Source organism: Microtus ochrogaster, chromosome 1 (genome assembly GCF_000317375.1).
Source record: "Microtus ochrogaster isolate Prairie Vole_2 chromosome 1, MicOch1.0, whole genome shotgun sequence".
NCBI lineage: Eukaryota > Metazoa > Chordata > Mammalia > Rodentia > Cricetidae > Microtus > Microtus ochrogaster.
The window spans coordinates 35715439-35739538 of record NC_022009.1 but is presented as its reverse complement, the minus strand read 5'-3'; the positions used below and the strand labels follow the sequence as shown (position 1 = coordinate 35739538).

Sequence of the window (24100 nt, the reverse complement as noted above, 5' to 3'; positions counted from 1 at the left end):
AAAATTCTTCCTTTATTCTGTATGTTTAGTGTTTTGATTATTATGTGGTGAGAGGACTTTGTTTCTGGTAGAGCCTATTTGGTGTTCTGTAAGCTTCTTGTGCCTTAAGGGGAAGTGTTCTATGATTTTGTTGAATATGTTTTTTGTGCCTTTGATCTGGAATTCTACTTCTTCTATCTCTATTATTCTTATGTTTTGTCTTTTCATGGTTTCCCAGATTTTCCTGGATGTTTTATGTTAGGAATTTATTGGATTTAACATTTTTCTTTGATTAATGAATCTATTCCCCCTATTGTATCTTTAATACCTAAGCTTCTCTCTTCTATCTCTTGTATTCTGTTGGTGATGCTTGCATGTGTAGTTTCTGTTCACTTATCCAGATTCCATTTCCAAAAATCTCTTGGTTTGTGTTTTTTTTTCTTGTTTCTGTTTCAATTTGCAAGTCTTGAGCCATTTCCTTCACCTTCTTTTGGTTTATTTTTTTATTTTCTTTGCTTTCTTTAACAGATTTATTGATTTCTTCCATTTTTGTTTGTCTTTTCCTCAATTTTTGATGAGAATTTTTCATTTTCTCTTTAAGAGCCTCTATCATCTTCATAAAGTAATTTTTAAGTTTGTTTTCTTGCATTTCAGCTGCATTGGAATATTCAGACTTTGCTGTTGTAGTACTACTGGGTTCTGGTGGTGCCATATTTCTTTTTTGGTTGTTGAATATATTCTTACACCAGCGTTTACTCATCTATTCTTCCAACTGGTATGCCTTGTGCCAGTGTCTGCTCTTCCATGTAATGTGGTTTGCACCTGTGCCTATGTAGTCTACTGGAGTTGCAAGGGAGGACTGACCATAGAGAGGGTGTTCAGGTGCCTTCTTGCCAGCTTCTGGGGACTGTACCAGAGCAGTGGAGTTCCACAAGAGGAACTTTGCTGGTTCTGGGATGGGAGAGGGAAGAGCACATGGTGTGCCCTGGGATTTAGTTAGGGTCTGGACTTTGGGGCAGTCCAACTGAGGGGCGGATCATTCATCTGTTTTTCCAGCTGGTGTGGTTTATCCTGATGTAGGTGTTGCTTTCTATGTGTTGCTTTCGTTGGTTAATTAATAAAGAAACTGCCTTGCCTTTGGTAGGCCAGCCCTTAGGTGGGTGGAGTAAAGAAAACAGAATGATGGGAGAAAGAAGCTGAGTCAGGCAGTCGCCATGATTCTCCCACCTGACACAGACACAGGTTAAGATCTTTCCTGGTAAGCCACACCTTGTGGGGCTACACAGATTTTTTTTTTTTTTTTTTTGGTTTTTCGAGACAGGGTTTCTCTGTGGTTTTTGGAGCCTGTCCTGGAACTAGCTCTTGTAGACCAGGCTGGTCTCGAACTCACAGAGATCCGCCTGCCTCTGCCTCCCAAGTGCTGGGATTAAAGGCGTGCGCCACCACCGCCCGGCGGCTACACAGATTATTAAAAATCAGTTAATCGAGATGTGAGAGTTAGCTAATAAGAGGCTAGAGCTAATGGGCCAAGCAGTGTTTAAAAGAATACAGTTTCTGTGTAATTATTTTGGGTAAAGCTAGCCGTGTGGAGCCAGGTGGCGGGAAGCGGCCCACCGCTCCTACTACAGAGTGGCGGAGCTGGGCGGGAACGCAGCCCACCACTCCATACAACCTTACCCTTGTGCCTATGTAATCTGCTGGGGTTGCGGGAAAAGGCTGGCCACAGGGAGAATGTTCAGGTTGTGGGATTGGGTGGCAGAGTGGGTCTTAGAGGGACAGAGTCCAGTGGGTGGCAGGGGTAGCAGGTGCAGCCTGGAGCAGTTCTCTCACCTGCTTGCCAGCTGGTGGGGACTCCACATGTGGCTTTTTAACATGGGTGCTGAAATCTGAACTCACGTCTTCAGCAATCACTTTACCTGCTGGGCCATCTCTCCAGCCCAGAACTTCCTTTGAATCCTTTTAACATGGCAAGAATTATTGCAAGCACTCATGAAGCATACTAGGAGCAAACTACTTCAAGTGAAGACCGTGTTTCTTCTTTGGTTACTTTCCACTTTGACACACACTTTTTTATCTTTTGTTCCAAACTTTAAAAGATTTCCCATTGGAGTAGATGGTCGTGCCCATGGCCCCGAGCTCTTGCAGACTTTGTGTTCTCTCCTATCCGCTCCATCTCAAACCTGCTCATTCTCCTTTTGCCTTTGTTCTGCCTTTTCTTGGATTCTGTTTTTCTAATTAAACCACCAAATCAGTCAGAACTGTAATCTTCAGAAGGTTGCAAGAACATAGTTCATTTCCTCACCCTTGCTCCCAACTCTGATTTATAGCTGTCTGTGTAGTATTAATAAGACAGATTTCATAATGAAATTCCTCTCATTATGATATCAGCGCTCCTTGTAAACTCGAGTCTTGCTAAGGGCTCTTTTCTTAAGCACGATCCTGCATCTGCAAGGGAAAAACATAATTAAGACCTCTAATGGAAAGTTTTCAAATGCACACTTGCTACGTAGTTTTCAAGCACTGTTTTGAAATGTTTTGTGCTTTCTTTTCCCTCCCCCGGGTTATGAGGATGCTTCCCTGTGCTGTTCTGTGGTGCTCTGGGGAGGACATGTCATGTGATGTAGGGATTGCCAAGTTCATGGCCGAGATCTTTGTGACTCACTCAGCCCAGAATTCTGCATGGCTATGGAAAAAGCTCTGGGATGGTTGCTCAGTACAATGACCCTCACTCCAGATTTGCACTCTGTCCCCACTTCAGCTCAGAATGGGGGTGTGAGGGCCCTCCTTCGTTACTAGCATCACAGGCAGACATGTTCACATCTGTCAAATGGGCAGCACTATTCTACAGTGTGGCTTGTCTTTCTATGTAAAGTGGGACCAAGATGGATTTTTGACGTGGGTCTTAAGATCTCTGAAAGGTCATAATTTAGTATCTGGGAAAAATGCTGGGACCTGGTTTGCTGTCCTAGTGGGAAAAGTAGCTTGGTGCTTCTGAGACCAGCTTCGTTTGTAAACTGCAGAGTGGGCTGGGCTATTCTCTAAGGTCTCTTGAAGAAAATGACGGTGAATCTTTGTCCCAGGAGAGGGCAGGAATTTGAAAGCAGAATAGGCACATTAGGAGGGGCCTTTCTCCCCGTATAGCAGACCTTGGGGTGCTAGCAGGTGTGAAACCCTGGCACAGCCTCCTTTTGGGTAGTAGGGGGTGGGCACAAGGCAGCACCAGAGACAGTCTTATCTCAGGGCATCTGTGCCCTCCCCGCTCGTTAGTAAGGACTCCCGGTGAGTCACGTAGTCAGGCCAGCGCGGTCTATGGAGGAAACTGGTGCAGAAGGATGAACACAGACCACGTTCCTTCCCTGTCAAATGTTCCTGTCACAGTTGTGTCCGGAGAGTCTGTCCTTCCATCCCATCTTTATAAACCATGTAAGGCCACTGAGTGCTAACTGCATTCCCTTTGCAGTCCATCGCTCTCAGGATGACTTTTACCAAATATGAATGTCACCTGTAGACACTCGGCTGTCCCCTGGAGACACTGAGCTCACAAAATGTGTGTATGCCATGATAACAAGTGCTCCTTGGGGGAATATTCTGGAACTAGGGAAGAGCCTGAAGAAAAAAAAAAAATCTTCTTGCCCAACCAAAGGTGATGATTGTTCACATTCTGGTTCTTTCTTCTTTTTCATGTCCAAGTTCTCTATTGTTAAATACACTAGAGTTCTGGGCACTGCGCCTTTCAATCCTATGTCGGCTTTGCTCTACAAATAGCCCTGCAATAAACATATGTTTCTATATTTTCTGATTGTTTTCACAGAAGTTTCTTGGTGTTGACATACAGCATTAGAGAGCTGGGCTTACTTTCTCACGGGTCTGGTTCTGACGCTTTTTGCTCAGTGCCCTGACTAATGGATCCCACTGCCCAAGACACACAGTGTGTTCCTCTCACCATGCTCTTAACAATCATCAGCCCAATTTATTTTTCAGGTCTTTCCTAACTTAATGGGAAAGCATTATTTAAATTTTGTGTTTTATTTTACTGATTATGGGTGATATTAAAAGTCTCCGCATGCCTACTAGCTCCTTCCTTTCCCTTTTCTCTAAATTCTCTATTTGCATCGTCTGCCCATTTATCTCCCTTAGTAAAATGTTTACATTTATATTTTTAAATTTTTATTCTTTGAGAACTTCATACAATATGTCTTGATTGTATTCACGCCCTCCCAGATCCACACTCCACTGCACCCCCCACTTTGCATTCCTTTTTATTTTATTTTAGAGAGACTCTCTTACAGTGGATATCATGATCCTCTGGCACCGACAGTCTTTCCAACCCCAAGCCTTAACTGCAACACTGCAGTCAGATGTCCTCTGCATTCTGAGCAGCCAGAGACCTCTGGAGTAGTCTCTGTACAAAAGGAAGCTCCTTTGGTGAGGGGGGAGAACTCTGCGTATCTCTAGATAGAAGGAAAAGTACTAAGAATGCGGTTAGAGATTATACCGGTAGGAAAGGGGCAAGAATAGGTTCTCCTCTAGGTTCCCTGGCTCATCAGCCACACTAATTTACAGCCCTAGGCATAGCCTTCCTCTCTCTGAGTGGGGTTTAAGTCCAGTTAGGGGCTCTTGCTTATCCCCAGTCTATACATGCTGCTATTGCACCTTTAGGACTATCTCTTCGTGCCGGTCATTGTAGTTTATAGCTGTTACAGCTGAGTAGGGCTACCAGTTTTGCTGGTAGTGTGCTGGGAGGTTGCACAGCTCCTTCCAGTGCTATGAGGCCTAGTCCTCAGAACCAGCTCAGATTCACACCGGTTCTTCCAAGTCACACAGCCCAAGTCTGTGGTGTTGCCAGACGCAGGCTCTTGCCTTCTTGTCTGGAAGGCAACAAGAGCAACAACAGTAGCCTAAACTGTTAGGGACCCCTTGGGCTTCCCTGTCCAACTTTAAAGGAGGTTTCCCACGACACTGGTTAGCCTATATTTGGGAGGAAGAAGCAGTGTGTGTGTGTGTGTGTGTGTGTGTGTGTGTGTGTGTGTGTGTACTACACATATGTATATTATATGTAATTTTAAGTAAAAATAAAATAATACAATTCCCTTTGGCTTTTTGAACGTCCTTAGTGTTATTTATCCCTCTTCCTTCCCTCTTCCTTCTTGGTGCCCTTCTGCCTCCCTCCCCGAGTAAGTCTCTGCCACTGTTTTTTCCCACTTCCCACATCCCAGCAACAGTACCTTACTGTCCCTTCGGTCCCCTCTTCCTGCTTCTGTTTTTATTACAACTAGTTTTCTAGTTTATTGTTTTCATCTCATTTTTACAATGGCTTCTTGATGTGCAGACACTTTACCTTTTGATTTTATTACACTGTTGTTCATTTTATTTTGTGTACGTGTGGGGGACATACTTGTGCTATCGTATGTAAGTGGAAGTCAGTAGTTAACTTGCAGGAATTGGTTCTCTCCTTCCACCGTGTGCGTCCCAGGAACGGAACTCAGGTAGTCAGGCTCGGCACCAAGCCACGCCGCCTCACCAGGCCCATTTTAACTTTCTGTTTGTCCAAATCCGTACTCTTTTCCTTCACAGTTCATCCTGTCACATTCATACTAAGAAAGGTTTCCCTGCCTAAAGACTAGGTTGAAATCCACTTCCCTTTTCTTGGTTGGTATGAATTTTAAAGCTGTTTAGCACTTTTATGTATTTGAAATTTATCTTGGTCATAGTGTGGGGTGAAGTGTGTGTGTGTGTGTGTGTGTGTGTGTCTGTCTGTCTTATATGCTATATTGAGTTGGCTTTGTTTTTATCTCTGTGTTTTGGTTTTGGGTTGTTGTACAAAGCAGGGCCAGCCTGTGTTTTGCATTCAGTTCTTCTGCAGGCATGGGAACCTGCCCAGGCCTTTTGCCCCTTGCACCTTATTCCTGCTCCAGAAACACACACCTTCCCAGCCCATTTCTTAGGACATATTCTAAAACCTAATTCTTTATTGTTTTCAGGTCGCCTTTGGCTCTGCTTACCTGCTTGTTTGTTTTCCAGATGAATGGCAGAATCACTTTTTTGTGAAGTTCCGAGCTCCTTTGGGGTTTTGATGAAAATTACATTCAGCCTACAAATTACCTGGGAAGATGCTGGCGTCTTTCCAGGGTTCAGTCCTCCCGTCCAGGTACACATGCTGCACGTCCCTCCACATTCTCAAATACCCCTTTATGTGTCTCCACGGAATTCTGTAGTTTTCTTTCTGCAGGTTCAACACGTTTCTTATTAAGGCATTCCCAGATTCTTTTATTTTGAATTCTTTTGAAAAAAATGGAACCTTTTCTTCTTTTGTGCAGATCACTATTTTTAATATCACTTTGTCCTCGGTGTTTGCCAAGTCCTGGCAGGTATGAAACAGAAAAGCATTTCTTCCTTCCCAGCTCATATGTGCTGAGCTTTGAAACGAACCAAGCTCAAACGTTTTTTTTTCTTTTTATAGATAATAAACTGAGGTCATGAAAGGTAAAGTGATGTTTAAGGATAATCTAACATGTTAGGTGATTGACTATAGGTGAATATTCCCAAATGTCTGTAATCTTTGCATCAGTGTCTTGACAAACGTAAAATTACCCAGAACTATATCCATTCTCTTCCTTGTGTTAGTTTGCTGTGTGGTTATAATAAATTATCACAGACTTGAAGGCTTGGAACAATGCCGATTGTCATGTTGTGAATGAGTGATGGCACCGGTAGACCCCCAAGCCACTGTCACTCAGCCGGTTCCATGGGCTCCACTTCACCACATATTTCTGACTTGCCTTGACTTTCTGTCCACAACAAGCGCAAGCTCTTTGTCCTGTTCCAAGTTCCGTTCCTAATACTCTGACCTCCAGTGACACATCACACTTCCCAGGATTGCAACAAGGTGGGGAAGGACAGAGAGATACAGCCGTGTAGAATGTCAGATCCTGGCTTTCCAGTCAGCGGCAGAGGTGTTCAGATGAACTGTTTGGAGAGCATGAAGTGGGCAGTGTTAGCCGGACACACTGAGTCTGAATCTGGGGTCTGCTGAGGTTTTACTATTGGTCATCTCCTGAGCAAAAGCCATGGCTCGTACACCAGAGTGGCCTATGACAAAGGAAGAGTTAAGTGTTCCACACTGTGGGCTGATGTGAATACATCCTGTGTGTCTTTGGTCTGGTTTGTTAAGTTATTGAAGTTCAACGTATCCAACATATGGTGTTAATAGTGTCTCATTTTACCATATTCTGCTGTGTGTTGTGGGGATTTGGTCTAATAGTCAATTGTATGGCATGGCTTGGCCCAATGGGCATAGTCTTCTCTGAAGATGCATGACCTATAAAACCAGGGGGGGAGGGTCACACACTCTGTTGGACTGTGGAGGGCTTACTGAAGCCACGGCTTGGTGACCGGAAATGAAGAGGCAGTAACACCTGGAAATCAGCAGGGTCGTCACTGATTTCGTTTCTGTATCGTGTGCACTGTATTAAATAAACCTGACTTTATCCCAGACCTCCTTTTGCGCATTAGCTATGTATCTTGATTAACTGTGGAAAAGTCCAGGCATTAACTCATTCCCAATGTCTGGGGGTTGTTATTTGTACGAAGTACGGAGTCCTTCCATCTTGACAATGTTATCCAGGATGAAGTCACTCAGGCCAAGGCCCAGCCTGCTCTGTACCCTCCTCTGATAGTTCTCTGTCTATAAGGGTTGTCTGCACTAGGTTAACTGAGATCAGAAGGCCTGCCTGGAATGTAACAGTCACTGTTCCATGGGGTCCAGAGGAGAAAGGGAGCTGAGCAGCAGCATTCATCTCTCTGCATCTCGACTGTGGGTACCATCTGACCAGCTGCCTTAGGCTCCTGACACCACGCCTGTCTCACTCCCCTCAAACCCTGAGCCCTAATAACCATTCTTTGAATGGTCACTATAAGCTATAGCCGTGGCAACATGCATGGAAGGTTATGTTTTTATCCCATCTACATAGACTGCATAGACTCTCCTATGCATCCATTCGTGTGGTCAACACATATTCAATTAAACAGCACTGTGGACCAGATGCTGAGACCAGACACTGGGCTGAGTCCTGACACAGCACAGTGAGCAAGGCTTCTGTGCTCCTGCCCATTGCGTGTTCCATAGGCCTCAGGGAAGAGCACTACCAACCACAGAGATGGGCCAGCACTCATGGACTGCCGCTTATGGAAGAAGCCTGGGTTCCTTTGTCTGCATACCATAGGATGAGCAAACCGCTCTGCAGAGCACGTTCCTAATGATTCTGGCACTAATAATATGGAGTGGGGAAACAGAGAGGCATTTCCATTTCCTGTATTCCTTCGGTTTTGAAGATTTCCTGAAACCCTCCCAGTCTTCCTCATCGTATTGCTAGTTAACACATTGTCTCGAGAAGGAAATTGTCTGGAGACAGGGCACACTAGGAGGCAGGTGACTTCTAGGACCTATCCAATTCAGACACTTTCCCCAAACATTTGGAGGGTCCCCTGCCTCCTTGTCTAGGAAAGCAAGCAAGCTGGCTTTTCTCCCACAGTCTCCTGGTTTTGTTTTCTCATACTCAATGGCTGTGCCTCTGTGCTTGAGCATAATGTAAATACTTAATTTGTTTAATAAATATCCTGAAATGGCCTCTTGGAGTTGTTACTAGAAGGGCACGAACCTTTTAAGTCACTTAGCCAGCACAGATCAACACTTAATGTCCTTAATGATGAGCGTGATCTTTTTTAGTGGCTGAAATGCTCCGTAATCAATGATGTGGCCCTGCCTGGAGGCAGGAGAAACTAGATAATGGGCAGAAAATGTCATGCTGGATCAGGCCAGTAATTTGAATCCCTGAAATCGGTATTAGTGTGGCAATTTATGGGAGAGCAGTTTCTTCCCAAGGCTAGGAAGAGCCCCCCAACATCTCTAATGTCCCTTCGTGATTTACACATTATTGAAACCCCTGGTGAGCCGGTGTCTGTTCTCAGCCCAAAGTCTCAGAGAGCCATCTCCTCCTCTCTCTCTAAGGCAAGTGCTCTGCCAGCCTCAGCAGGAAGCTCAATGCTAGGCTGCAGGGGAGAGGCCTGTCTAGATGGGGTGCGGGGAAGTCATCTGCATCTGTGGGACTGCCCTCCCCCCCAACACTGACTTTGAGAATTACTGCAGGAGTAGAAAACACGCCTGTGCCTGGGATCTCAGCATTTAGGAGGTTACAGGGAAAAGAGCTTGCGTTCAAGACCGACCTGGTGTCAAGATAAACAGAGGGCTAGTGCCATGGCTTGGGGGGGCGGGGTGCGCTAGCTTAGCAGTTCCTGGCCCTAGTTCAGCCAGAGGGGAGGAGGAGCTTTCTAGCTATTCAGTACAGAAGCATGTCCAGGGACCAGTCTTTGAATGTCCCCTCTTGTGCTTTGACCAGGCCCCCTCGATTTTGTCATGGAATGTGTTGGACCATATCACATTCCCTGTGTGTGTCATAATTTTCTAAATGCCTGTCATGCCTTCTGAACTCTTGTCTCTCTGGATCGAAGTCATGTTCAAACCTGTGGTCCCCCCATTTGATGTGACTTCTTGGTGACCGGGAGCCTTCATTAATAGAATACTTGTGATAATTTGAGGGAATTATTTCATTATGAAATATGATTCCATTTCATGTTGTTTATTATTGTCGGCAGGCCCAGGATTTCTAAGTGCTAGGAGCATGCTATAAATGAAACATAAATAATGCATTATAATTATGCGAAACTAAAGCCAGACCTCCTACCAGCCCACTGATGCACATCCTTGAGAAATGGGCCGAAGTGGAAAATCTACTTTCCCAAGTGGATTATTTAAAACTAAAGATTTTTATATTCTCCTTTACTTGGTGGGGGGGGGGAAGCATATAAAACCTAATTTCTCATAGTTTTACAATAAATCTATCATCAAGCTATATGGAGAAATCACTTGGACTCCTGGCGGGTCTTTGCTGACCCTGGATCAGAGTGCCTTTCAGAATCTGGCCAGGCCACAGTCCCTGGAGTTGACGATGTCCTAGACCCTTTGAAACATGCTATTCTAGTCAGGTCCCATTGCCGGGTCTGCTGGTTGCTGGGATTCTGGGGGCTGGAAATGTAGCCCCACTGCCATACTGTAGTGAGGAAAGGAGGATTAGGCTGACAAGGAGGCTGGCGTGAGCCTCCCACATGCAGCCGGTTCCCGAAGCTTCTGCTCTTACAGCCATTTTCATCCTGCTGCCTCCAAGTGTCTCATGTGATCTTTGCTAAATCTATGTATCATATTTCAGAATTTGCTTAGTGCTTGCTGATTCAGAATGATCAGACTGTTTTAATTACTGAGGACTCATATTTTTGGTCCAACATCATTTTTTTAGATGAATTTTAGATTTGATTCATTGAATTTCTTTTAAAAAGAACAAGTAAACAAATTTCTACTATTCTTCTGTTGCATCTTATTAAAAATATATTCTACTCCAAAACATCCATATCAGGGAAAATAAGCATTGTTTGACAATTAGGTCTTTTTCTGACTCCAAGGCAAGCCTACCACCAAACAGCGGCCAACAGTGTTATTAGCAGGGCACCTACAAATGGCTCAGTGTTTGCAGTTCACATTTCAACTTCAGCTCTATGTGTTGCATTAGCAGAATCAAGCTCATTAAGCCGCATTCTCTGAGCCCGTCTCTGCGAGCCCCTGAACCCACTCACACTTGGCACTCTCGTCTGGCACTGTGTAATCTTTCCTGCATTACACTTGAAAGTTCAGCTCATTCCGAAACCTCCAGTCAAGGATGTGAACTTGTTGCTTTCAGGGAGGCCGCATCTGTGCACTGAGCCATTACGCCATCTGTTAAAGTGGTCAGAGTTCATTTGATTGCCTCCTTTGTGGACAGACTTGTACTGTAAGAGCGTGTGTTATTGAAAACATAATTTTCCTCATCATTATGCTTTCTTCCTAGCCAGATCACAACCTGCTAGAAATCTATTGAACGTGGAGTGAAAAGCTCTCCAGAATAGCTGTTCTTAAGAGATTAAATGATTGCCATCTCTGTCCCATTTCTTTTATCTCATAATCAAGTTCAAGATGACACTGGATATCTCAGCCGAAGTGATTATTTGAAATAGCAATGGCTCTATCCCCTTCGTACTTCCTGCTGTTGAATGCCGGGTCTTTTCTCTTTTCATTTGCATTTTTGTTTGTGTTTGGTTCCTTGGGGCCATGGCCAGGGTCAAAGACTCTAGCTCCTGTTTTTAAATGACTAACTGAAGTCAGGCTGCTTTTTAAATTTTCTGTATTCAAAGACACTCGTTGTACAACAGAGCTCATCACGTTTTAGAGCTAACTCAGACTTTATCGTCTAGTGCAGTCATTCAGATTGACAAGTGAAGAGCTAGGAATTTGAACTGCTAAGAGATTTTCCAATGGACACAAAGCCTCCCCCACAGTTACACAGTCCTGGGCAGCCCAGCTGAGACTGAAGCTCCTATCTGGGCAGTTTCTACTGCAGCACTGAGAACAGAGAGAGCTAGTGACCCATAAGTACAAGACGCCTTTTTTTTTTTTTAATGATTAGTTCAAGATGTTGTGTCTACTCTTCTCCCCATCCTTAGGGCTGCCTGGTCTCTGCTGTTTTTTTTCATCACAGTTTCTCTTCCAGAGAACTGAACTGAAAGAACAAGATAGCATCAGTGTTTGTTAGTGACTCTGCTAAAACAGTTGCTACAGAAGAAATATCAGACTGCCAGACGTGGGAGTTGGGGCGACAGATTGATTGCATTTATTCCCCGGCCTACAAGCGGTCAATAATTAGACATCTAAACTTACATTCTTTTCTCCTTTTAAAATGTCTAACTTTCTGATTCCTTATTCTTAAAACATTGTAACGGGGAGAAAGTGAGTCTTTTAGGATAAATCACTCTCCCAACTGTACTTATATTTCCCACCCACTTTTCTCTTTGCTTGGGCTGGTCTACTCTGTCATTCTCTAGGAGGCAGAGCTGCATATTAAGAACAATACTTAGGGTCTGGGGAAATGGCTCATTAAGTAAGAATACTTGGGCAATCATGAGGTCCTGAGTTCAAGTCCCCAGAACCTACGTAAAAAGCCAGGGATAATCTCAGCACTGTTGGAGGTGGAGATGCAGAGGGAAAAGAACCAGTGGGTCTTGCTGTCTGCCAGCCTAGTTCCAGGTTCATCAAGAGACTCAGTACTCAAGAGAATAAAGTAGAGAGTGATAGAACAAAATAGATCCAATGTCCCCCTCTCATCTCTGTGCCCAGACACGCACATGTGTGTGCATACTACAGACACACACACACAAACACACACACACACACACACACACACACACATTGCAGATAGACACCACAGAAGATAAAGTCTGCATACAGCTGAGTAGGTAGTCTAGTTAGTAGACTGCCTATTTCGTATGCACGATGCCCTGAGTTCCATGGCCATCAGCACCATGAAAACGTCCAGGCCTGGTAGCCCATGACTATAGTTCCAGAACTTGGGAAGCAGATACAGGAAACTAAGAGGTTCAAGGTCATCCTTGGCTGCATACTGAATTGAAGGCCAGCCTGGACTATATAAGACTCTGTCTCTAAATAGTTTCATAAACAGAAATTATAATAGGGGCAACCAGAAAGTTGGTTCTTTAAATTATAGAACTAAAGAAAATAGTCAAGAATCTTGTGACAACATCTGAGGAGAAATTAGAATGAGAAACTAGTTTCCCCACAAATTATGGTAGTCCTCTTATCCTTGGTTTTACTTTCCTTAGATACAATTATTCAGAACCTCAGCCCAGAAATAGTAAGTGGAAACTCAAGAAATAAATACTTCCCAGGCTTTATATGGCACATGCCTCTACCAACGTGGCATCTTACTCACCCGTGGCACGGAGTCGTTTTCTTGTCTAGCTGCCTGTAGTTGCTAACTATCCTTCTCGTTTGTGGCGCCTTCTTTGCTTTCGTTCACACCTGTCCCCACCTCTTAGCTCACAGAAGGCAGTAACTGTGTGTTGAATACATGAATTTGTGGAGCAAATTAACAGTGGCCCCATCGTATGGCAGTCATAGTGGTAGCAGATTCATCATGATGTATGGTTATCAATGTGCTATTGTGCTGTTGATTGCTGTTGTTAATTCTCTTACAGTGTCTAATTAGACATGGCCACAGATACTCATATGTAGCAAAAACATGGTAGACAGAGGGCTAGATGCTGTCCATGGTTTCAGGCATCCACTGGGAACCTGAGAAAATATCCACTCCAAACAAAGGGGAGGCTACTGTGTATTTCTTGTCTCGTCTACCTGGGTTTAGAAAGGATTGAAAGCAGGATAGTGGGCACATTAGCGGGGTTTCTCTTGCAAACGGCAAGGAGCCTTTTACAAAAGGCCTGAAATACCAGGGGATTTATTCAGTCAGTGACTAAGAATCTTCACACAGGGGCTGGAGAGATGGCTCAGCGGTTAAGGGCATTGCCTGCTCTTCCAAAGGTCCTGAGTTCAATTCCCAGCAACAATATGGTGGCTCACAACCATCTGTAATGAGATCTGGTGCCCTCTTCTGGCATACACACAGACAGAATATTGTATACATAATAAATAAATATTTTTTAAAAAAAGAATCTTCACACAGGACAAGCTTCAGGTAGGTTTTAATAAAACTCTAGCACCCTTAGCTCTTCTGAGCCCTCCCATCCATGTAGATAGCTCTCTTTCCGGCTGTTAATCACCACTGGGGTGCCTGTGCACAAACCATCAGATCTGTGTGCCACCGGATGGCAGGGCCGTGTGGAGCCGCGCGCACCCGTATGGAAGGAAAATGCTGTCCTAAGACCGGACCACCCTTTCACATCCCAGATGTCCAATCTGGAAGAACCTCTTCAGCTTGCAGACTCTCCAGATGTTATCACATGTGGATCAACTCTTTATCAATCACTGGTGGCAGGGAAGGAATGCCAGATATCAGCTGACCTAAGCCAATCAATTCTTGACAAACACTGTGCTAAGGAGGAGGTAAGATTACTATGATTGACTTAGGCCAGTCCATCCTATGTCTAAAACTTGAGTTTGGGATCTGTCCCTCTTAGGTAATAGCTGTTATCTAGCATAGTGGGTAGCTTGGATATGGGTAACTAATGGCAACCACGTTGTTATTATTCCTAACTGTACTTGGTGCTACCGAGGCCCAGGGCTCCATGGCTTCTGAAAGTCTTTATTCTTGGCCTAGTCTGGGCAGCTTTTATCATTCATAGCTCATCTAACAGACCCGTGTAAGCCTGTTCAGTCACTCTCACCTGCGCCTCTACCTTCGCAGTCATCCTGTAAGGACCTTGTATTCAGATGTGTGTTGTCTGTACAATGAAGGGCTACTTAAAGGCTTAATATCGCTACTTGTTGTTGACAGACTAAATATTATTGAACAGATATGCATGCAAGAGTGGCGAGCATTCTGCTGTAAGGTTTCCTAGAACTGTCATTTCAATTGTCCACAACTTCAGACTTCATCTGTCTTTGTAAGGCCTATTTAATCTGGTCTAAAAAGCATTTTGAAAATAGCTGAAGATGGATCTGTTGCAAGCCCTGAGATCCCTTTCAACTAAATGAAACTGAAGAAATTTGCTCTGGCTGACGGCAATTTAAATTCGCCGTTCAAATGGACTGCATCTCCCACAAGAAACCTTCTGCTGTCTGAGCCTGGATTCCTGCTGAAAACATAGCCTGCCAGGAAGATTCGAGTGCCCGTTAGTGTGAAACAGAACAAGAGGGGAACCGACACCAGGGTCTGTTATTGAGTTCAGTACCACAGTGAGCGACACTGGAACTGCACAAACTGAAGGAAAGACCTCAGAGTTAAAGCACTTTATCCACCGTAGGGCCATAAAGCCTTCTCTTCCTGTGTCTTATGCTTGTGTGTGCACATGTGCACACATGCCAACTGTCTGCGCAGTCCCAGGCAAACGGCTAGATACTGACAGGGCATGACCGAGGCAGTGTCCCTCAACAGTGTGAGTAAAGTGGGTGCAGGGTGCAAGGTGAGCACAGAGGGGTCAAATGTGCGGTGAAGAGGTCGCCAGTCACAGAGAAGCCCAGGAAAGACCAGAAATCACCCCATTTCTCGTTCATCTTCCCTGCGCATCTGAGTGACTTTCCTTAACGTGTGTCTTTAAAAGGTAAAATTAATAAACACATTACCAGCGCAATTGCTGCAGAGCCCTGCAGGACTCTCATCAACAGAGTCGAGCTCGCCAGTGGACAGAAGCGGCAGGGTCCTCACAAGAGAAGGCTGCTGGGGGGAAGCTGTCATTACTGCATCCTCAATTGGCGGGTCCTCTCTTCCCCAGCGGGGGCTCCTTGCTTGGTGGATAATTTTTACTCTTCCCGTTCTGTCAATATGACAGTTTTGTCCCTAATAGAATGGCAGTTTTGACTTTCATTGAAATTATTCCATATAGAACCAAAAAGAAAGAAATGCGCCCTCTCCCCCATTTCCTCTTTTCCAAAAGTGCCCTCCATAAAAAACTTTTCTCATTTAAATTTTTGCTTCCACACTGAATTTCTCATTCATGTTTCAAGGAAATCAAATACGGTGTCAGCTTTCAAAGGCCGTGCTTGATGGTGGCAGTGACTCCCATAATTACCGACTGTCAGTGTTTGCTGGGAACACAGGGATGTCTGGCAGCCCTGCTTCCACCAGCAGGAGCCCCTCAGTGCATGTCTGCACTGGGCTGCTTTTCATCTGAAGCCTAACAGTGGCCAGACACAGAATCGGGCCATTGTCTGCATCCTCCACTCAGAAAGCTCGTGCCTCAGGTGACACTTAGAGTACTTGTTGAAGAAAGGTCTTTAAGACACTTGCTTTTTAACCTCTGTGTGTATGTGTGTGTGCCTGTATGTATGATGTATATTGTATGTGTATGTGTGTGCCTGTGAGCATATGTATGCTGTAGTACACATGTATAGGTCAGAGGACAGCGTCCAGTGTGTGTCTTCACTTCACCTTGTTTGAGAGAGGCTTTCCTTTCTGTTGCTGTTCATCAGTGCATGTACCAGGCGAGCTGGCCTGCAAGTTTCCAGGGATTCTCTTAGCTGGCTATACATGGGTTCTGGGGATTCAAACTCAGGTCCCTGTGCTCCTGTGTCAAGGGTTTTATCCACTGGGCCGTCCCCCAACCAAAGCCATTATTTTAGTACATGTTGATTTAGCAAGACTATTCCCAGTGGTTGCCTCAAAACTATGGTTCCTTTAGCTCAGTAGTTCTCAGTCAAGGAGGACTTGGTCTTTCCTCCTTCCACCATCACCCCAGGAATACCTGCAGTTTGGGGAGTCATTTTTAACTGTGGATCCTGCTAAGCACCCACACTGTATAGTCATGCTCTGCTGTAATAAAACTTTGTCTGCTGAGGTCGAAAAACCCCGCTCTAGCTGCTAAGGATTTGCACACTAGGAAATAGGCTGTTTGGGATACTCAGACTAAAGAGAGAATATGTAATACTAAGGAACACTTTAGTTCTTTACCTTTTAGTGTAAGCAGGCATGCGCATGGAAGCTGGAAGTCTTAGGTGTCAGTCTTCACCTTCTACCTTGTTTGAGACAGGATCTGTTTGTTATTTCCTGCCGACCCACGAGATCCCTGTGGCTCTCCTGACTCTGCTTCCATTGCCCTGTAAGAACACTGTGATTACAGATGTGTGCTGCTGTGTCTGGCGTCATGCAGGTCCTGGGAATCTGAACTCTGGCCTTCATGCTTGCACAGCAGGTGGTTCCTCACTGAACCATCTCCTCAACTCCCTTAAATAATACTTTAAGGTGGAATTGGTCATCACTCCATCATCGTTATCCTCTAGCTTCCACTCAAATGAATATAGATATTTATAGAGTTGCAATTGTAACAAAGATACTAGCTTGCATTCTTGTTCACCGTTTGAAATGTCATTTTCATAGTCTTTATGTCATTTTTAATAAAGAACATTGCATTATTTTAATGTAGTGCCATCTATAAGCCTTTCTGTCTTGGTTTCATTTTTCTTTTTCCCTTATGTAGCTTTGGAAACACCAGTATTTCCGTCTGAAATCTGCCTTTGGAAACCTGCCAAGAGCTACTCTGAAATGATTTTACAACAAAAACAACTTTTCAAGAAACAAGTGTTTTCAGGACATTCTAAAAAGTTGTGTTAAAAATGTTTTGTACAAGAAACAGCTACTACTTTAGAGAAATACCCACTATTTACATATTTTTTTATTAAAGTAAGAACTCTTGGGGTTTGGTAGACAGCTTAGTTAATTGGGTGCTAACCTTACAAGCACGAGAACCTGAGTTCGATCCCCGGAACCCACATAAAAAATTTCAAAACAAAACCTAACTGGGTGTGATGACACATGTTTGTAATGCAGGCACCGGGGAGAAGGAGACAGGTGGGTCCTTGCTGCCTGGATAGTCAGCTAGCCTAGCTCAAGTGTCAGTTTCCAGGTCAGTGAGCCCCTCTGCCTCAAAGAGAAAGGTGGGCGGCACCTGAGAAACAACACCAAGGCTATCCGCTGGACTCCACATGCACCTGCACACACATGTACACTCACACATGTGTGAACACACACACACACACACACACACACAAACAACCTTATGTGTCCCCTCAGAAATCAGTAGGCAAAACTGTGGCCTGTCTTGTGAGAGATAACAGTGGGAAACCCTGGCTCCCCAAGGCTCAGACCTCATAGCCTCTGGTTATGAGGAAGTAGGAAAGTACCAGTTCTGGTTACCAAAGTCCATCACCACGAGACAGCTTTGATTAACCAATTAGGATGTGCACGGGAGAAAAGAGTGAGTCTCGTGTTCATGAAAGTAACTGCACAGCACTTCCTACTGTGATACAGTATATGGAAGAATGTTTGCTTTAGAAAAGTGAAAACCTTGGAGTTCAGCGGGTGGTCTATCCAGTCCTCCTGAAGGTCTTCCTGCACTCCTGACTCTAGAGAAGGCTGCTCAGAACCCCATCCCATACCCTGTAGGAACCTAAACACTTCTCAGGATTCCTGCAAATTTCCAGAGAGCATCTGGCCCTCAGCTCTCCCATCTGGGAATTAGTTGAGTTGATGGACCACATTACCACAGCCCATTTGCCTTCTGCTCAGACAGCTCTCTCCTTGGTCCTCTCAGCCCCTGGCTCCAGATTCAAGCTCCTCATAGTGTGTGCCTCTATCACAGCCGTGGATGGTGGTATGGAAGAGGTTATACTAAACACCATAGATGCTCCTTGTGAACAAAGCAGCTCACTGGAGCGCTTTTAAACACTGCTCCATACCCTTGTGTGGTGTGCACCCTTTGTCCTGCACCCCTCTTCCTGGACCCCTCTTGCTGCAGCCCTCTCCCTGTTCCTCTCTTCCTGAACCTCTCCCTGTTCCTCTCTCCCTGTTCCTCTCTTCCTGCACCCCTCTTCCTGCACCCCTCTTCCTGCACCTCTCTTCCAGCTCCTCTCTTCCTGCACCCCTCTTCCTGCACCTGTCTTCCTGGACCCCTCTTCCTGCAACCCTCTCCCTGTTCCTCTCTTCCTGCACCTCTCTTCCTGCACCTCTCTTCCTTCACCCCTCTTCCTGCACCCCTCTTCCTGCTCCTCTCTTCCTGCTCCTCTCTTCCTGCTCCTCTCTTGCTGCACCCCTCTTCCTGCACCCCTCTTCCTGCTCCTCTCTTCCTGCACGTCTCTTTCTGCTCCTCTCTCCCTGCACCCTCTCCCTGTTCCTCTCTTCCTGCACCTCTCTCCCTGCACCCTCTTCCTGTTCCTCTCTTTCTGTTCCTCTCTTCCTGCACCTCTCTTTTCTTGCTTCTCATTTTTCTCTCCCAAAAGGTCCTCAGTTGTTCATCAGAAGCCATACAGAGCAGCCAGCTCTCTGGAGTCCCTGCTGCCAAAAGCAATTCCAGGCAGGTCTCTATTATGCATCTTAAAAAACAAATCAAAAAGACCTTTAATGTCATTGGACTTACATTTTTAGAAAAGACTTGTTATTGTTTTTTTTCAATGTATACATTTTTATTTTTTTTTAGATTTTTATTTATTTCTTTTTCCCCCTCCTCCCACCCTTCCCCCCCCCCCCCCACTCCTCTCCCCCTCCCTCTCCAGTCCAATGGGCAGTCAGGGTTCCCTGCCCTGTGGTAAGTCCTAGGTCCTCCCCCCTCTGTCCATATTTAGGAAGGTGAACATCCAAACTGGCTAGGCTCCCACAAAGCCAGCACATTACGTAGGATCAAAACCCCATGCCATTGTCCTTAGCTTCTCATCAGTCCTCATTGTTCGCCATGTTCAGAGAGACCAGTTATATCCCATGCTTTTTCCGTGACAGTCCAGCTGGCCTTGGTGAGCTCCCAATAGATCAGCTCCACTGTCTCAATGGGTGGGTGCACCCCTCGTGGTCCCGACTTCCTTCTGCTCCTCATTGGGACCTTGAGAGCTCAGTCCAGTGCTCCAGTGTGGGTCTCTGTCTCTATCGCCATCCATCACCAGATGAAGGTTCTATGATGATATGCAAGATATTCGTCAGTATTGCTATAGGATAGGGTCATTTCAGGTTCCCTATCCTCAGCTGCCCAAGGAACTAACTGGGGACCTCGGCTTGGGCTCCTGGGAGCCACTCTAGGTTCAAGGCTCTTGCCAACCCTAAGGTGGCTCCCTTAACTAAGAATTGTGCTTCCGTGCTCCCCTATCCAACCTTCCTTTATCCCAATCCTCCTTTTTCCCCAAGTTCCCCCATCCTCCCCTTCTGCCTTATCTCTCCCCATCTCCCCTTACCCCCTCACACCCCACCCTCAAGATCCCAATTTTCTCCAAGGCAATTTTGTCTACTTCCCATACCAAGAAGATAACTATGAGTTTTTCCTTTGGTTCACCTTCTTACTTAGCTTCTTTAGGATCACCAATTGTAGACTCCGTGACCCTTATTTATGGTTAGAAACCAATTATGAGTGAGTACATCCCATATTCATCTTTTTGGGTCTGGGTTACCTCACTCAGGATAGTGTTTTCTATTTCCATCCATTTGCATGCAAAATTCGAGAAGTCATTGTTTTTTACTGCAGCGTAGTACTCTAATGTGTATATGTTCCACACTTTCTTCATCCATTCTTCCATTGAAGGGCATCTAGGTTGTTTCCAGGTTCTGGCCCAAGGCTGGGTCTCCTGGCGCCGAGAGCAAGACTTGTTATTGTTAATAGCAACTTATTTTCCTCTCATGCATCTCTGTAAGCTCAATTCCTTTCAACAGTCCATTCTAAGCCTCGAGCTTAGATAGGTGACAACATCTCTGTCTGTGTGTCAAACCAGAGAGCAGTTTCCTCAACTGGCTTCACCATGGCAAAGTAGACTTGCGCATGTCCAGGGTTCAGCTTTGGTACAGTGCCCAACCTTTTGATACTGTGACATAGCATTGTCATTTACGAAGGTCATCCTTGAGGCCCACATAATCAAGTCTCACACACACACACACACACACACACACACACACACACACACACAATCTGTCTGTCTGTTTGTCTGTCTCTCTCTCTAAGCAAGTCTTGTGATTTTATGGTAAGCCACATTCACAGCTGCCCTTGGCTGCATGTGAGCCTTGGGTTGGATACATCTACCTGTCCTGCCCGGTGTTCCAGGGATTCCTTTATCCGTCACCATGCTCAGTAGCCTCGTTTTCCGAAGCCCATCTCCCCTGTTTTTCTTCCCATGCTCACCCTGTGTTTGCCGAATGCGGCTGAGCACAGAGACCATAATGGACTCACTTGTGAATCTCTGGGTGGTATTTGGAGGTGGCTTTTCCCCCGTGTTTTATTTCACTGGCTGCTCTTGCAACTGTTGACAGGAATAAGACAGTCTCTTTATTCGATCCCAACACCTCCTGGGAGGTAATACATTGTCCATAATATTGTCACCGGTTTCCTCGGCTCCATTTCCTCCACAAATTCATCTATTCAGTACAGAGTCATTGCCTGCTATGAGCTAAGAGGTGGGGACAGCTGTGGGCAAAGGCTCTTGCACTCCTGGAGATTGTTTCTAGTAGGAGTGAGAGGTACTGAGATACTTTGGGGCTGAGCATTTTCAGGTGACACTAAAGCAGTGTGTTCCAGTGTCAGAACCAGGGTTGAAGGCTTTCTTTCCCACAAACAGAAATAAGGTTTCTTTTTACCTAATGCCAGTCCTCCCCTCTCCACATCTCCAGCTCTCCCCACCAGCCCGCCTGTTCCTGCCACACTGTGATTGAGTGTGGGTATTCCAGTCTTCCACAGAATGCTTGTGTTAGTACTAAAAACTGTATGCCATGGCTTTTAAACTTTGAACCCTTAAACTTCGGTTTCCTCTTTGCTCAAGTTGAAAGGACCAGACTGTTCATGTGTTTGAAACATGAGCAAGTATCAGCTAGTGTACTGTGTCTCGTTCTAAACATAAACAGGAGATATCAGATGTCCCTCTCTATGCCATGTGGATGGACTTTCCCCTTTCACATCTGTGGTGACAGTGGGCCCACCTCCTGTGTGGCAAAGACAAGAATAAATCAACGTTAATATAATAACAACAGGTTGTTTACAGGAGAAAAATGGGCAGAGAGATTTGCTTCCTACAGCTTTCTAGTGTCCCAATAAATGAGTGAAAACACACTCAAAATATCACCAGAAGCAGTTGATCCTGCTAGTTCTCTCCTGCGTTATTCGCCCTATAAGATTTTAGTTCAGACACACCAGCTCAGAATAGAAAGGGAAAGAAGGCTGTTTCTCTAATCAAATACTTAGGCAATGTGAAGAATCTTCAATTATCTAATTTTATTGAAGGGATGGTTTATATCCCATAGCCAGTGATATGCAATCCTGTGATTGTTTTAAATCCCTTAGAAGAGATCTGACATTATGCTCTGCATGCTGTACAGCATGAAATCACCATGTATATTTCACCAAGAGATATAACAAGAAGAATAGCCTCCGCAGTACGCAGTCATTTTATCCCAATACGCTGCAACATAGTTTTTGCCCTGGGGCAGAGAAGTAGGATTTTTTTTCCTCTACTTCAAAAGAAAGAAAAATTATCATCACTCTATCCAGAACCATTAGAGACTTCAGAGACTTTGGCATGAAATATTCAGAAAGTTTATTTTAGAATTCAATATTTTAAAAGCCTGCTTTAAAACTATTACAGTGATTAGTGGCTTTCTTGCTTAGGCCAGTCTTTGCTTTTAAAAGCCCTGTGTTGTGGTTGATACCATTGTTTTCTGTAGAATGTCATTTGCATCAACCGCTCATGCTCCAAAGAAGCTGTACCCTGCCTTGTTTCAGGATGTCCCCAAGGGGACCTGGGACCATGCTCATGCGTTCCCCTTGCAGATGTGCTCTTCAGTAGACTCTTCTTTTCCTGCTGGCTGTGTTTTGTGTTTTGGGTGTGCCTTACCTTAACCACCTAGAAAGTGTGTCCCTCTCTGCTGCCGTTCAGGGAGCAGAACCACGTCTCAGAGGTTCTGAGGACAGAGGACACCCCCTCAGAGGCTTCCCACACCCTTAATCAAGGGCTCACATCTCCGTCACTCCTCATAGGAATTTGAAAAGCTTAATATGCGTGTTGTGAGGATTTAACAGGGATCCCACAAATGCGAGTGAAGCCAGGAAGGATCCACGGAATTGTGCTTAGCCATGCAGGAACTGCCGGTGTGGTGTTGATTATATAGGGTGGCATTGGCAGGAGATGGTGGAGTCCTGACTTCAGAGTTTCACGGGCCTCGTTTGAGTTGGATTTTAGCTGCTGTCTATCAGTGTGATCTGTAGAAAACTTTCAGCCTCCTTAAGGCTCAGTAGCTGTGTATGTAACTCCAGAATTGGTGTTAAGATTCTGCAGTCTTGGGGTATAAAAACAGAGGTGGGCAAGACATCAAACTTTGTCACCATCACGGTTTGCTGCTAAAACAGTTTTATTTATTCATGACACATTTTTTGTTACAGTGTATATGTATGTGTATATATTATGTATATAAATTTCATATGTAAGAGATCACTAGAACAATAATTTTTTCCTACTTTTGTTTGAGACAGGTTCTCATATAGCCCACGCTAGCCTCAAACTCACTATGTAGATGAAGAAGACCCTGATCTTTTGATCCTCCTGCCTCCACCTCCCTAGTGATGGGATTATAGGTGTTGCACTTCTGTTCCCAGTTTTCTGCAGAGCAAGGGTGAAACTTGGGGCTCTGCACGTGCTTGTCAAACTCTGTCGCCCCAGCTGTAGCTTATCCCTCCCTTTCTTGCGTAACTTACACATTTAGATCCATCCCCCAGAAGCATTCCATTGTGCTTCTGTGGATTTTCATAAATACACCATCTTTCCTCCATACTTTAGGTGTTAGTGGTGCTGGAGAGGGAAGCACAGGCATCAGCCTGGGTCTTCTGATAGCGCTGGCTCCTCCCTCATGCCGACATGTAGAGAAGGGAAGGTTCCAGAATGCTCTTGATACGGAGGTACTGACAGGAATAATGTGTGAATTACTTTCCATCTCATTTTCCAGGGAAGCAGATCAAGACTCAGATGGTCACGTCAGCTTCAGAGACTTTGAGTATGCCATGAACTATGGACAGGCAAAATGAAGTTGGACGCTTGTGGACTACCTTGGGCAATGCTGGACAGACCAGTGAATTGTAAACTAGGTGAAGGTCACTCAGACCTCACTCTTTTGCCATGCTGTCTGCTTATGAGTAAATTCTTCATCGCAGTTTTTGAATGCTGCTATTGGACCTAGAGGTAGGAATCTCTTTCCATGTGTCTAAGAGCCCTGAGTCAGGCTGCTGTTGCTGGCCATCCACCCAGTGGTTTTTATCCTTTCCACTCCTGTGAGCTCTCCATTCTACATACTGTGAATTCCACTCCTTGCCTACTTGGGTCCCTAGCTCTTATCAGCTCTGGGGAGGGTTAGCTTTGATCTGCTAGTGGTGTCATTGTTCTTCATTTGCTCAACTTTGGTTGAATGTCAAGCTTACTGCCATCCAAGCAATGCGCAGACACTAGGAAAACAAAGGCTTCTCTTATATAAAGTCCCTGGAGCACAAATCAGTGGCGGAGCACTCACTGGGTGTACAGAACACAGAAATCGGCTCAGACCAGGCAGCCAGCCATTCTTTATAC

At 45.0% G+C, this 24100-nt stretch overlaps 1 protein-coding gene across 1 annotated transcript in view; it reads left to right on the top strand.

The window, feature by feature from the left end:
• Positions 1 to 23688, top strand: part of Efcab11 (EF-hand calcium binding domain 11) — a 164158-nt gene extending 140470 nt beyond the window's left edge. Inside the window, exon 6 of the mRNA XM_005343446.2 lies at positions 23487 to 23688. Coding sequence (XP_005343503.1) covers positions 23487 to 23565 — 79 coding nt within the window. The 3' untranslated portion in view covers positions 23566 to 23688. The remainder of the gene's footprint in view (positions 1 to 23486) is intronic.
• The last annotated feature ends 412 nt before the right edge of the window (positions 23689 to 24100 follow it).